Genomic DNA, 16,040 nt, shown 5'->3' on the forward strand with positions numbered 1-16,040 from the left:
ATGATTGTTTATTCACACACCAAGCTGCGTTTGATCTGCTTTAAAAAATATTTTAAAAATTGGCTAACTGTGGTTAACAAGAGCGAATTTGTACATCAAGGCTCCCCTTTTTGACCAGCACGGTGCAGTCTCTTCAAAACATTTGTGCTTTACTTTTAGTGAGTTCTACCGTTTCCTTTTATTAGTCTGTTATTTAGCACCAATTAGCAGATATGTCTGTCTGTAAAGTTTTTGGATGGAGTTTGCTCACCAACTCAGAGAGTGTTAGAAGATAAGTTGTTCAAAAAATAGTACAGAGGTGACCAGAAACCAATGAGTGGCCTCTTTGATATACAGTCCATGAAAGTATTGCACACTTAAGAGAATGTAAAACTATACTGATCAGTTGATGAGCTTGTAAACTTTTAGATTTTTCATTTGGTTAGGTTTCTTTCCACACGGAGGACCAAAACGTGTCACTACAAACCGCGTGAGAATGCTCAGTCTGCTTACTGGCAAGATGCATCAGCAGCGAGAGCATCAAAAATAAACACAGAGAGAAGGTGCTGGGTCCTGGAGTAGTAGATAACGTGAAGAGTTTTCTCCTAGCATTTATATTTACCTGGGCATATAACTGTATGTAGGAGGCTAGTTGCTACAGTACATCTGTGGGACTGCTTATTCCCAGAATGCAAAGCAAACCCAGCTAGAGGAAGGTGTTGAAGCTTGCAGTGTACACTTGGTAGTTGGGTTGGACCATGTCCTCAGTATAAAGGAACCACTTTGAAGTGATTTATAATGAGACCAACTTTAACCAGAACGTTGTTGTTTTGGTCTGTGTGGGGGAATCATTTGATTTGAACAGATTAAAAACCATTACAGGTGTGACGACACCCCAAGAGTTAGGGGGGAGCAGATCGACTGTATTGATGTCAACATTGACATTGGATCCCTAATGATGTGATAGGACTGATACTTTAATATATTTCTCTCCAACTTTGGTACATTAAATTCATAAATCATCTTGTACTGCTCTCCTGTACATAAGCCGCCTTTAGAGTTTAAAAATATCAGTGATATTTACTTGGTTTTGCAGTATCACACACACCGCTGCTAACGTTTAATTTAGACTTCTGTGGGAAATTTACATCCTAACTTGTGCAGTAACCGGAAGCTCCTTTGATCCCAACCCGATGCGTGGTTACATTTCTAGCGAGGTGCACGTCAGGTTATGCAGAAGATTGCGGCGTAGGGTTAAAATGGGGTTCCAGCTATGACGCAAGTTAACTCATAGACATAATGCAGACGTGTAATTAAATTGTAAGAGTAGCTAAGTAGGGCGGGGCTTTGCAGCTCGATGCAACTAAAAAGCTCAATCTGCTGAAGAAGCTCGTGATTATGAATAAAAAGCCAGAAGAGCTGCTAAAAGGATTTGATGAGACTCTCTAATTGACTGAGTCTAATTCGAGACCCCTCTGGTCCCCCAAAAAACAAAACAACAACAACAGCAGTTACATTTTATAACTGGTATGTTTTCTGCACATAAATGATTCGATTTTTATTACATTTGATGCAGAATGTAGGCATACTGACCCATGTCTTGAGTCCATTTTGCACCTTACTATGTTTGCAGTTTTCAATTTCATTTCAACATTAAAGCGCTCAGAGCCAGAACAAGCTCGACAAAAGTAAAATGAATGAGCAAAATTAATGAATAAACCCAATTTCCTCTGGTAAACATTCTCTCTTTATATTTATGTGGTCACCTTCAATATTTTTTTTTCCCTTAAAAGCAGAGTGGAAGTAGTTGTGGGCAGAATATAAATAATTTTGTTGATTTGGCCTTCTGGTCTTATTTATTGACATTCGAGGCTCGCTGTCTGTTGTCCAGTCTGGTGAGAAATGCAATGATTTGAGTTCATTTGCTATGCACAGAGCGGCTGATGGCATCAGTCGACCGGTATTGCTACAGAGACTCTGGAGATGTCAGAGCTAACAATAACATCATCAGCACCCTCTCTGGGAGGCCGTGCAGGACGGCGGTAACAGCGAGGCTCAAAGATGGAAAAAGAGAAGTGGGAGGAGACCAGAGAAGTAAAGGAGGGGAAAAAGGGAGGAGAGTTTAGGGCTTGTCAATGACTGATTGGAAAGTTTCCGCCTTTTCCAATCTCTTCCTCCGTCCCTCCCCTCCAGTCATCTATTCCATCATTTTGTCTTTTCTCCGCTTGGCGTTTCTCCTGAGAGAGAAAGTGTGTGCGTGCCTGTGTGTTTGTGTTAGTCGGGTTTGGTCCCGCAAGGAGCCAATTAAAACGCAGACTTGGCCATGAGCATGAGAGAGGCAGAACTTGGGTGTGCGTTCAAAAATATTTTTTTGTGTGTCTGATTGTGTGTGTTTTCTCAATGCACCCTTTTCCTCGTATCGCCCGAAAACAAAAACAACAGCTGTGAGAGAAATAATACCTGGAGGAAAGGGTAGGGGAAAAATTGCCAATCATGCAGGCGCAAACACAAACACATACCCACCTTGTCATGATGTGCATCGAGGTAGTCCCTCACAGTTTTTAACGCCTCGTGCACAGCCCGCTCAGATGGATATCCTGCAGAAACACAAACACATGCGCGCAAGCGACATCAAAAATACACACAGTTTTCAGAACAGGTGCAGAGAGAGATCTGTGTGCTTGCGTTGTGCTGTTGTCTTCGGTGCTTTCTGTTCTTCTTTCCACTATTCTAACACTCCCCGTTCTGACTCCTCTCACGTCGTCTGATCCCGACTCAGTTATTCCAGCGAGACGCAGACACAACACACTTGTTGGTTACGAGGAGACAGATGGAGAAAGACTGCTTTTCTTCTTCTATATTCATTGAGCAGCTGAGACCTTTCACTGCTGGAAAATTATACCCAGCGCTGGTAAAGCAGCACAAAGGCAATGAAAACTCATCATCTGGCCAAACTGTTCAACCCAAACAAACACTATGTGATTATACATTAGGAGATGGTTCAGCGTGTTAGCACAGGGGAATACGCGGACGGTACAAATTAGCAACATACAATTTGTTAGAGCACTGAAACAAATGCACTGAAGAAAATGTAATTTAATATGTTAATATATGCCCACTATGGTTTTCTATATAAAACATTTTACTGATTGACATGTGCATCTAATTCAAGTGGCCTCACTCCATCTGCACAGGTGTTTTCACTCCTTTTTCTGTTTGTTTGGACCGATTGAGACCTGCGTCGCTCTTTAATTCAATATTTCAACCCTTATAATTTTATTTTTAATGTATATATCACATCCACGCATAAAATACTGAAATAAAGACTGAAAAATACAATGGCGTGAGCAGAGCTGTTCACTGAGCACACTGATTGTTTTGAGTAGTTTCTACTGAGTGCATTCATTGCATATGATGTAAACAGCACCACAAGTTGTCAGCAAGTCTAGTGCTAGTGCTGGAGGAGGCAGAGAAAATGTGCAGCTTACAGCAGTGCTGTTAAATATTAGAGGATGATTTTGAGCAAATCTGTGCAAATTCGCACAGGAAAAAAAAAGCTCAGCCAACTAAGCCACTTTATTAGGTACATCTGTTCAGCACATATCTAATCAGCCAATGTAAATGCAGCGACTCGATGCATTTAGCTTTATAGGTGAAGACACCCTGCTGAAGTTCAATACCAAGCATTAGAATTAGAAACTGCTGATCTACTGAGATTTTCCCACACCACCATCGCTAAAGTTTTCAAAGGATTGTCTAAAAGAGAAAAGATCAAGTGAGCAGCAGTTCTCTGGGTGGAAATGCCACAACTCCTGCAAGCAAAGAACAGCAAACTCACACTACAATTCGCACGGGCTCTCCGATCTCAATCCAATAGAGCACCTTTGGGATGTAGTTGAACAGAGGGACTGACATCATGGAATGTGAGCGAGGGAATTGTTTAAAGTCTATTTAGCACCATTATCGATTAAAATCGATTCTGGCTTGGATAACGTAAAATCGATTCATTAAAATCCTGAATCGATTTTTTAATATAAATTTATTTTGCCCGAAGTGCCAGAATCTCAGTTTCAACAACCACCAAACAGCTAAGACAGTAAATCAGAGCAGGAACACGGATTCTGCACAAAGACTTAAACACACAGAGCAACCCGCGGATCAGAATCAGTTAGATGTCGCCTTTCTCACGGTCTGGGCTGAAAGCCGACAGCTTGCTGATTTTGAAGCGTTGGCGGGTCGAGCTTTGTGTTTAAGTCCTTTTTGCGCTGATTCTAAAGCTGTTAGTTTGATCTCTCTCCAAACAATACTGACTGAACCAGCAGCAAAAGAAGATCCAAACTATGCTTCACAAAAACATCGTCATGTATTCACTCTGACTTTTGCTGTTTTGCTTCCGCCACGATGCACAGCTCTCTCTCTCTCTCTCTCTCTCCCCCTCTCTCTCTTTGTACTGTTTTCTTCATTATTCGCTTGCTTGTTAAGCACAAGTCTACCGTTGTTTACAGGCTGTCGGCCGATGTTTTTTTTTTTTCTTCGTTTTATATACTTCCGAAAAGAAAGCCTAATTTCTGCCGTTCAATACTGAACAAATTTAAACTTTTTAAAATTATGCAAAATGCAAAACGCTAAGCCGTGTCTCTAATAAAACCGCTGTAACTTCAGAGGTAACTTCATGTGTTGATTAATGGTTTTCTTTCGTTTTTGATGTACTGCAGAATATTTTTATAAAATCCCAGAAAAATCACCTTCATGTTTTTCTGTGTTTTATCCTCAGCTACTTTGACACAAAGGCATCTGCTGTGATGCTCACACCTTTGATAAAGTCTTGCGTGTGTCAGCTTCCTTTTTATAGATACAAAAATATGTAAATGTACTGATCTGAATTATAATATTTCTGACTGTCAAAATTTCCCAGATTCAAATCGAAGTGAATCAAATCGAATCGAATCGAATTAAATCGAATCGTGGATCGAATCGATTCGGGACCTTGTGAATCGGAATTGAATCGATTCTAGAAATCAGTGACGATACCCAGCCCTAACGTGTACCTAACAAATCTGCACTAACTGCGTGATACGATCATGTCAATATGGACCAAAACATCTGAGGAATGTTTCCAGCACCTTGTTGGATCTATGGCACAAAGAATTATGACTGATATGCAGACAAAACAGGATGCAACACAGGATTCACACGGTGGCTGCTGGGTGTCAAATTAATGTAATTTGTGTCCATATGGGTCTGAAAAACAAGCCACACTGTCAACATAATAAGCACCAAACTTGAAATGTCAAATTGACTTAAAGGATCAGGGCAGTTTTTGGTAATAACCACAAAGGATCAGTCATGAAAAGTGTAAGATCCTGTGGAAACAGCGGAATTACGTCTGTCCTGATTTCTACTGATTGGTTTATATTTGCATGCAGTACCAGTGAAAAGCTTAGGCACACTCAATCATTGAAGAGCATTTCTTCATTTTTAATTGATTTCTACATTTTTTAAAAACAAAACAACATCTGCTGAATTCGTCAGTGACCTACAACACAGTAGGTTGAGCTTTCTTTCTAATGCTGATCCAGGAAATTGTACCACATATGTGTATTGTGGTCCTGGATTATTCTACTAGTAAATAAACAATTGTGATGAAACATCAATAGCCAGTGAGAAGAAAACTAAACCCCAGACGCACCTGTAAAGCAACTAAACAATTGATCTTCCAAAGCAAACATCACTGATATTCTCATAAATTTTCAACATATTTTAAGAAATTTACATTTTTTTAATCACACTGGCTTCATGCTCACTCTGTACAACAATCAAAAGAGTGTAATTTTGTGCATTTGTGCATCACGTTATCTTATTAAACATCAAATATTCTAATACTGTGACGCACAAATAATTAGAAACATATCTGCCTGTGTGTCTGAGCTTTTGATTGGTACTTTTGTTTTTCTTTGCATGTAAAAGTAATCTGCCTGGTTTAGCAGTAGGAGAGTTCAGTGATTTATTCAGTTTAGGGAGTTTCAAAGATTGGGTGCTCTACTGAAAAAGCAGCTCATTTATAAAATTCAAATGCAGGAAAATAAACATTAAGTGGTTTATTTCGGTACCACAGATTTAGTGCGAAAACTCTGAGCGCGAGCACCGATTTAATCTCAGATCTTAACTTGCACAGCACTGGATGTGAAGCACAGCGTGGAACACGTTTCCCTTTTTAATATTTAATCAAAACCAACATCTTTCCTCCAACCTTAACTCGAGTGTTTTAGTAATCTGTATCTGACGCAAGAGGCAACCTGAGGAGAAAAATGTTGCTAATGAACATAATCAAGGATGCAATTATAGTCCCTCCAAAAAATTATTTACCGTCCTTATTAGTAAAGTAAGTAAACTATTTCGCTTATTTCCCAGCAGAGGTCTGCACGGTCTGCTGTAATGAGGTCTGCTCAGCCTTATTGACTGAAACACCAGCGAGGTTTGCAGGGCCGCTATAATAGTGGTACAAAGTCTGGGAAGAGGTGTACATCATCTGTGTTACTACTAAAAAATACAAACAACAAATTACTAGTGTGACTGCCTGCCAGGCACATTTGTTTTTCCCAATTTTGTTAGATTACAGAGTGTATAAAACACTGACGAGGAGCAGTTAATGCTTTAATAGGAATTAAGTTACAGCTCTAAAATATGAGACCATTCTTTAAAAATGAAACTCATACGCTGGTATGTTTTCTGTGTGGAACTATGGCTTAAAGATGGCAGATTTGTTTTCAATTGCAGCCGTCTGTCTGTAGCGACACAAGCTGCTTATACCTCCTAAAGTTACATAATTTGTGTTACTCCTTCAACACCCTGACCTACAAAACAATCAAGAGGAAAGAAACAGCGGGACAGTGACAAACAAGCAGAACAGGGAGGAAGACAACCTGGAGTCAACTGGGAATTTAGCCTTTTCCTCTTTCCAGCAATGACAGAGAGGTGTCAACAACTAGCCCTCACAGCAAAGCCACCCTGGGGTGTGTTTAAGCACTATCCTTAACTCTCTCCTGCCAGCGTGAAGAGGATTACAGTCAATATAACACAATCTCCGGCCTAATCTATCTTAATCTGCCACTCTTAATCCAAGGCGTTAATCTGAGAACCACCTCTGGGTCGGGGGAGATCATTTGACAAGCGGCACCCGGAGGCTCGGCGCTCTGGTCAAACAGGCAGACTGACAAGCGTGTGATGGAGAGCACACAGCGTGCACAGTGGAGGAAGACAGCAAAGAGGAAGTGTTGTTGGTGATCAATAAACGTGAAATAAATGATAGAAAACTGACACACAAACACAAAGTGTAGGAACAGAGGAGACACACACATGAAGGCACTAACCGTAGATTCCAGTTGAGATGCAAGGGAAAGCCTGCAGAGTGAAGAGGAAAAACCAAGTTACAGTGTGCATTTTTTAGCTCCTTGTGTCATTCTGTTATGTTCTAATGCATTCAATTAATCCACCCTCCAATTTAAACGCAACACATGATAATGATGAAGCACAGTCATTTAGAAATCAAACTCCTTTTACATACGTGTTCAGACAGTAGATTCAGTACTTTGCTAAATCACCTTTTGCAGCAATGCATCATGAGTTCTTGGGAATAATCCCACAAGTTTGGCATGCTTTTCTTTTCCAAAGCTCCTTTTCATTTTGACAGAATCTCTCATGCTCAGCGAAGCTTAACGGGAAGCAGTGGTGCACAGGCGTTTTCAAGTGTCTCCTGGGATGCTCCTTCAGGTCCAGACTTTTGGTTGACTTTCCCACACCAGAGCCGAGTTTACTTGGTAATGTGCTTTATATTCTTGCTAAGATGTAAACTTCTGCCCGAGTCTGAAATTTTATTATGGAAAAGGTTTTCACTCAGTATTGCTCTGTGTTTTTTGCATCCATCTTCTGCTGCCATTACTGTGTTTGACTGGAGGAATGGTATTAATTAGGCGATGCTCAGTGTCAGCGTGGGGAATTGTGGTCTAAGAGTTCAATCTTTATTTCATCAGGCCAGATGTATAAGAGTCAGGTATCTGACAAAGCAGTCTGTCCACCATAAAGGCCTGACAGCTAGAACGCATTATCAAAGGCTGCCCTTCTTTTAGACACATCTAATCTCCATAAAGGAACTCTGGATCCTAATTATCATGACTTTTGAATTATTGGTTACCTGTCCACGCAAAGCCTTCTTCCCCTATTCCTGATTTTGGCAGGATGAGTGTTGGTGGTTCCAGATTTCTTTCATTTTCAACCAAATTCAACCAAATGCACCCTGACAGTGCTTTAGCACAAAAACTACATCAAAAAGTGAATATTTGAAAGACAAAAAACACAAAAAACCATCTCGCAGATCTTTGGAAACTTTATTTTAACTGGTATGTGTATATATTTCCTGATTTTGTCCAATGACTTCAAAAAGACAGATCATGCTGTAGGCATTTCAAGGATCAGTGATAGACATGGGATGCTTAATTGCGTGTGTCAATATAAAGGCTCCAAACAAAACGGAAAAAAAGACTCACTCTTTTAATTAAAAACATACACACACTCTACAACCTTGCTTTTGCTTTGACCTTGTGGAGTACTGTGTGCAGACTGATGAGAGAACATGAACTGAAGAAGAGCATGAAACACATCAAAATGGGGAAAATTTTAAAAGATCTGATAACTTTCTGAAGAGCTCATCATCATCATCACACACACTCTCTGTATGTCTATCCTTCTGAGGACACTTGGTGACATAATGCATGACATATCCCCTCTACTTAACCTTAACTAGCATAAACCAAAGGCCTAGAAGCAACCCTTAACATGACTCAAACCTGACGCTAAACCTGAAGCTTAAATCCGGGTCTAAACCTTTGACGATGTGTCAAAAAGCAACTTTCCCCAAATCTCCTGACTTTCAAGGTCTACAACAAACTGGTCCTCACAAAGGCAGCCATACACGTACACACACGTAGCACTGCACAGAACTCACACTCTCTGCTGGATCCCGATGGAGTCTTTCTCTTGATTGTTTTTTATGGCAGCCTTTCTTCAGCCTCTGACTTTCACATCTATTTAAAGACCAAACTGTTGATCATCCTTTGCTGACGAGGCCGAGCAGGGAAGAATTCTTCCGTCGGCTTCAGCTGTGCTAGCAACACTAATCAGATATCATTACAGTAATTACGATGGTGGGTATACAGACAGCCACCGAGGAAACAATCACTTTACACCGTAAGCTATTATACTTTAGGAAAAGAAGTTAAAAAACTTTTGGTGCATTTTTGCAACAGCTACTTTTTAATGATGCTGGTGAAAATTAAGCTTTGAATGGAAGACTTGCTGCAGTGCTAGACAGATTGTGGGCTTGTAATTGTGTCATATTAGTTTAATACAACACTAAATGGGCTTTTTCCCCCACCAATGCTGTGATTGAGTGGGAGATCCTTCCCAAACAACAGGACAAACAGGTAAAAGTTAACAGGTAAACAGAGTTGTCACCTTCTTCTAAGAGCTCACACTGCTTTTTACACAGTAAGTGTTGCTGTGTTCTGGCAGCTGAATGCCTTTAACTGTGTTGTCTGTTGTCGTCTTAAAAACCATCCTCTTGTGAGTTAACACGTGGGCTATGAACCATGACATTTCCAGTTTGAATCATCATTTTATTCCATCTCTCTCACCTGTCAACTCTCTCTACTCTGGGTATATATTAAAGTCCTCACCCGTCCGCACTGTTTATTTGTTCTTATTATTAACAGTAGCTGCAAAAAATCTGCAGCAGATTCATTATTTCAGGTTCCCGACACAGCGAATGTGAGCGAGGGAATTGTTTAGAGTCTATTTAGCACCACATTCCCTCTTTTGCATCTCGGCAAGGTAAAAGAGGTAATTTGGTACTGAAAGTATTTAACCTTGGATTTTGTTTCTCTAAGTCGCCCAATTAATCGCTTCAGATTAGCTTGGAAAGCATTTTTTCACAGCACAAAGACAACTGGGGATTTTGTCTCCGCAGTGCTCAGATTGCATCTGATTAAAAGAGGCATGTCTTTGCAGCCGCTATGGACCGCAGGACAACTGCCAAGACCAAAAACTTTTTTTTTCTTAAATTGGACAAGCAGACAAGCATAAGCAGGCGGATGTTTTTAAGACAGACTGGAACAATGTCGACTTATACTTTAGTATAAAGTTGCAGCAGAGCCAACAGTTACATTTAAGTCATGCATTATTTCCTGCACTGTAGGTGATTTTGCTTACATTGCTGGCAGACTCACCAGCAATGAAAAAGCAATGAGAAGAGACCACAGCAGAAGGTAAATGCGGCTATTAACAGAAATAAATACATATTAAAAATCAAAAGGATTATAACTGTTAGTCAGTGAGGTCCGTGTTTGCCAAGTCTGTGCAACCCCACTGGTTCTCCTTTGAGTCAAGCAGCCAGTAAACTTCAAGTCTGGCAGATTTCCAACCTGTTGTCAAATATGTCAGTACAAGCAGATGTCTGGATGCTCACCAGCTCTCCAGATCTGTTCATTTAACCTGACTGCACAGCTTAAGACTCAGGGTGAAGGCAACTATGCCTCACAGGTTCTCTGACACCTACAATAAACAAATAATTTGAAGTTTTGTGAAAATTGCTGTTGCTATGAAAACTTCGGTTAAAAAAAAATCCTGCAACTGATGCATTTAAGTCTGTTTTAAATCCTGTTCTTTACTAGCGAAGCTACTAATGTTCTGCATTAATCTTCACGCCGCTTCCATGCTCCTGTTTTCTTCGATTGCACCTCTGACTTTGTTTTCATGTTTCTTTGGTGCTTTTTCTTTGGCTTTAACACTTCATTCTCTGCGAAACCTCCTGCCTGGAGTGTTTCATGCTACCTTCTTACAACTCACACTCCTACCTCTTTTCCCCTTCCTCCATCCATCTCAGTTTGAACACTGTATTCTTTGAAAACATCCAAAGTGATCATTTTTTTCTGGCTTGGGTTTAACTTGGCTTTCTTTTTTAACTATAGCACCCTGTCATACAGTCATGACTGCTTCACCCGTCCCTTTTTTCTTCCTACCAATGCTTCTTTTGTATTTGCTTCTTTTGATTTCTTCTTTATTCGTGTGTCACAGTCTTCAGTACTTCTTTTTCTTTACCTTCTTTTACTTTTAACCTGACCTCTCAATCCTCCTGCGTTACCCCGTTTTCAGCATCAGTTCAAATTGCCGTCTCAAATTCATTCTCACCACAGAACGAGCACCATTTTCGGTCGCCGTCTCGAGGCTGTTTCTGTAGCACGATCTTAGCGCGTTCTCCTCCGCCTCTCCAACTCCGCCTTGTGCAATCGGCCCCACTGTGTGAATCACATCTGCAGAGATGGGAAGAAAGAATTCTTTACACAGTGTCAAAGGTATGAAGCTGCAGTAAAATAAAGGTAACAGGACAACTGCGAATAAAATGCAGTTAAAATTTATAGTTTTTATCAGGGAACTATTTTAAATATTATTAATAAACTCTACTGTTGACATTAAAGTCCTTATAAAACATGTTTTATATCCCCTGACAAAAGCCTGAAAAATGATGCTTACTGTAAACAGTGTTCGTGATCAGCTGAAAAGTAGTGCACTTTCTGTGCCAACTAGCACTAACACTATAATCTTTAGATCTATCCATGTTGATAGTATGATAAAACGTGCCCATCATCAGAAGAGTGGATGACCAGAACTGCTGGTGCACACCAAGAGGCCAACAGTGGATACATTTGTGGTTTGATATTCTGTTTAGCATAGAGGTGCAATTTTGGAAATTGCCATCCCTTTTTTTCCGGATAAAATAAACCATGAACATCCTACATGAAGCGATGAGTGGGCTTCGAGGGCTTGAAGAAGATTACCAGCCTTCCAGGTGATGCAGTTTAGCCGTGCTCCAAATGAATATTGAATGTTTCTTTGTGTTCATGTACAGGAACATGGCAGTAACACCATAAGTCTAATTGACGCAGCTAAATGGAACACCTCTTGTATTTTAGCCGTTGCTTCTGGACTCCAAACAGCTTCTATTTAAGTGCTCTAAGCAAATCCAAAAGCTTGCAACTAGAGCAACATCTCTGTGGCTGTACTCTTCTACTGAGGAGTCAAATCTCTTTCTTTCAGTTAGGAAAACAGAAAACACTGGTGAAGATAAACAAGATGACCTTCATTTTAACACAGCAGGATGGTTTTCTTAAGTAATGAGCACAATAAGAAACAAAACAAAACCTACTTTTTCACATTTCAAACAGTTACTACGTGACAGAGTTTCCCAATATCACAGTTTTATTCATCATAACTTCAAAAACAAATAAATCAGGCAACCAGCTGGATGTATTAAGCTTTCAATAAACCACCTTCTCTGTCAGCTCACATAGTGTACTGATCGCACTTCAAGCAAGTGCAAGCTCAGATGCCTTCCATCTATATAATCCAGGTCATCTGTACGTGATAGTCATCAAAATTTGCTTTAATACACATTTAAAATACATCAACTAAAAAGCAGTGTCAAGTTGCATTTGAGCTGATAGCAAAAAAGCCTAAAACATTTTATAAGGATATATTTTTTGTCACCAAACTGTACATTTCTTTTTTCTTTCCTTGCCCCACTGTTATTGATTGTGCTGTCTCTGACGGCACATTAACCATTAAAGTTTGATAACATGTGGGCCTTTTGTTTACATTTTTTACCTCTACTTGACCCAAGTCGTTTATTTTATTTCTATTTTCTACATAGAAAATCAGCAGGGAATTCATGTTTTGTGGACGATCGTTAAAAAAAGAAAAAACTCCCACTCTTGGCATTCTCATTTAACCAAAGACCAATTAAATAGTTTTACCCAGGAAAGTATACATTATTCAAGGTTATCTGTATTGCAGCTGCGCCTTCTCTCCCCTCCTCCTGAGTCTCGAACATGAAGTTGGAAATGAGGTAGAATGTAAACGTCCCATTAATAAATTACACTTCCTGGTCTTTTTGCGAGTTGCACCTTGCTGGTACCAAGATTTTTCTTCAGACCTGCCATAATTCTTTGTGGTATGAATTCAACGAGGTGCTAGAAACTCAACTGACATGAATTATGTGAATCTTCTGTTCCAACCTAAAGGTGCTCTGCTGGATTCATATCTGGTGACTGTGGAGGGCATTTCAGTGCAGTGAACTCACTGTCACGTTCAAGAAACCAGCTTGAGATGATTTGAGATTTTTGAACTATAAGAAGATTGTGCATTGCAGTCATAAAGGGATCGACATGATCAGCAGCAGTACTCGGGCAGGCTTTCGTGTTGTTTTAGCCAAATTCTAACCCTACCGTCCACCTGCTGATGCAGAAATAAATAAACTTCATGACAAATAAGGTTATTCCAATCTTTTGTTGTCTAATTTTGGTGAGCCTGAATTGTAGCCTCCGTTTTTTGTTCTCAGCTGACAGGAGTGGCACTCGATGTGGTCTTCTGCTGCAGTAGCCCATCTGCTTCAAGTTACGATGCTTTTAGCATTCAGAGATGCTCTTCTGCAAACCTTGGTTGCAACTAGTGGTTATTTGAGAATGCATTCTCCTCTGACCTCTGGTATCAATAAGGCTTTTTCACCAAAGTAACTGCAGCTCACTGGATATTTTCTCTATTCAAACCCTTCCCTTTGAACACTAGAGATGGTTGTGTGAGAAAATCCCAGCAGATCAACTTTTTCTAAAATATTCAGACCAGCTTCAATCACCTTGCTCCCTGTTTCTGATCTTCAGCAGGTTATGGCATATAAGATATTCGCATTAACAAGCAGTTGAATCTGTGTACCCAACAAAGTGGCTGGTGAGTGTCTATTTAAGGTGATCCAGTGTTGCTATGATATGTAAAAAAGGCACTTTAAATCAGTAAAATAAGCCGATTTTAAACTAGGTTTTCTCAGTATTTCTTTACTTTTTTCCCCTCACTTTGATTTCTGTGCTGATTAATGAGGCTCTGAACTGTGAGATCACAAATGCATTTTTACTATTTCAATCTAAATTTCCAGAGGGTTTAACATTTGATTTTAACTACAGAGCTGGAAAGCTTTGAATCTACTGCTGTCACTGGTTTTGATGCCGCAAGCAAATCATTTTTTCTGGGTGTTTGTCACAGCCTATGGTGTCGTACGAAAACAGTTTTTAGTACTACCATTATTTACCGAACCGAAAACGGTACAAAGCTCTTTTTTTACATTGTCCTCTCAGCGAGTCACAGCAACACCATCTTTCACTGTTCCCAATTTGCTTTGTGTAAAATATTTTTTCATGCTTTTCAGTCATGTAGCCGTAGCTCGACTAATTGATACCGTGTACTGTCTCTGTCAAGTTAATTGCTGCAGTTTTACTCTATGGTCTCAGAAAAAATATTTAAATTTGTCTATTTAATTAAATAAAGGCTAAATAAACTGAAGCGTACTGACGTGAAGGTTGAGGGAAGACAGGAGAGGCAGAGAAAACAGGAATACTAGTAAACAGAGACGGCTGTCGGTGAGCTGCGGTTTAACCGGCCTCTACACGCCCACGCCGACACCACCACACATTCTGATGAGGCTCAGCATGTTGCTCAGCTTGAATCCCAGCGGTGTCATAAGACCTGGCTGGACCACCGCCTCTACACGAGAACACACACAGACTGAAAAGAATCTCAACAATACAAGGCTTTTTTCTTCCATCTAGCATCACGAGACACCTTTTTTTTCTTAACAGGCTCCCATGAGGTGAAATAATCTCTGATTTTTTCCACCTCAGATCAGTTTTGACACTTCAGTCTTGAATAAAGTGTGGACTGATCTGCAGATTTCACTCACACCAGACAGCTCAATCACAGCCTCAAACATGCTCACTGTTCATTAAAAGGGGCCCTGTTTTTTTATTATTATTATTTATTTTTACATCCATCTAGGACAAGTTATTTGTCACATGCCCTCACTAACAATGTGATATAATATAAATGTCTGCTTGTCTATTTGCAATCTGGCTGTGCTGGGTGGATTGATACTAAAATATTGACGTTTCCAAATCCCAGGATTCCTGTCTTAGAATCAATTCTAATTTAAAAAAAAGATAATCCATATCTAAACTCAGTAATTGGACATAAATGTGTATTCAGCTGTGTGCTGGGGAAGAAATTCAGCCCTCTACTCATCCACTGGGACCAGCCTGTGGGGGCGGAGGTGGGTCCTGGGGTCAGTTGAGGGTGAGGGGTGATTACATATTGTTCATGATGTACAGTAGTCTGGTCTGATGCCCGCACAGAGAGGCCTGATAAAAAGCAACAATTATCACTGACTGCAGCAAAGTAATCTGTGTCTATCTGGGCTACAGTTTTGAGTTAATGTTCCCATCATTATTAACCCTTTAATTTAAAAATGTCAACCCTATAGCAATATTGGGGGATATTACAAGATTGTTTGATTTGGTTGCATTTTATGTGTTGCGAATCAGGGTCAATTTATTTTCAATATATGATGTAGGGTAAATATTTTTTTTTAAAAGAACTGAATTGAATTGATTGTCCTCTCCAGAGTAAAGGTGCTTGTACCAAATATTGACTTTCAAATTCATAAAAATGTTATTACCTTTACTTTATGTCTTTTCATGGATATGTGTTTTAAGTATGTTGCAAATATTTCGAGAAATCACTCTATTTAATTTTCCAAGCAAAATATAAAAGAAGTGAAGGGTGCCTAATAATTTTGTATAGTACTGTATATATATTCATTATGGCATTATTTACTTTATTATTTACATGCATTTCTTTCATTATAATACAATATAATTAAAAACCAAGCCTGTGTTTTCTCCTCTGATCTTTAACAGTAGATAGTGCAGATTTGGACGCTCCATAAATGTTAAAGAGGTAAGTATTACTTCTCAGTTGCAGTGAATAGATAGACAAAAATAAACAGTAGAAAACTAAACAGAAGAAAGAAGAAGAGAAATAACAATTTAACATAAACCGGTGCCTGACCAACCCTGGCAGTTCCTCCCTGGATGAGGGTGTCCTGTGATAATGTCCGAAACACCCGATGA

General features: G+C 39.7%; 1 protein-coding gene across 3 annotated transcripts in view; it reads right to left on the reverse strand.

Moving 5' to 3' along the window:
* macrod1 (mono-ADP ribosylhydrolase 1) overlaps nt 1-16,040 on the reverse strand; it is a 150,372-nt gene that overhangs the window by 10,740 nt on the left and 123,592 nt on the right. For all 3 annotated transcript variants that reach the window (XM_085172504.1, XM_085172486.1, XM_085172496.1), the window contains 3 exons: nt 11,221-11,342; nt 7,350-7,380; nt 2,503-2,576 (listed from right to left, as the gene is read on the reverse strand). In XM_085172504.1, coding sequence (XP_085028630.1) covers nt 2,503-2,576; nt 7,350-7,380; nt 11,221-11,342 — 227 coding nt within the window. The remainder of the gene's footprint in view (nt 1-2,502; nt 2,577-7,349; nt 7,381-11,220; nt 11,343-16,040) is intronic.

Source organism: Neolamprologus multifasciatus, chromosome 2 (genome assembly GCF_963576455.1).
Source record: "Neolamprologus multifasciatus chromosome 2, fNeoMul1.2, whole genome shotgun sequence".
Classification (NCBI taxonomy): domain Eukaryota; kingdom Metazoa; phylum Chordata; class Actinopteri; order Cichliformes; family Cichlidae; genus Neolamprologus; species Neolamprologus multifasciatus.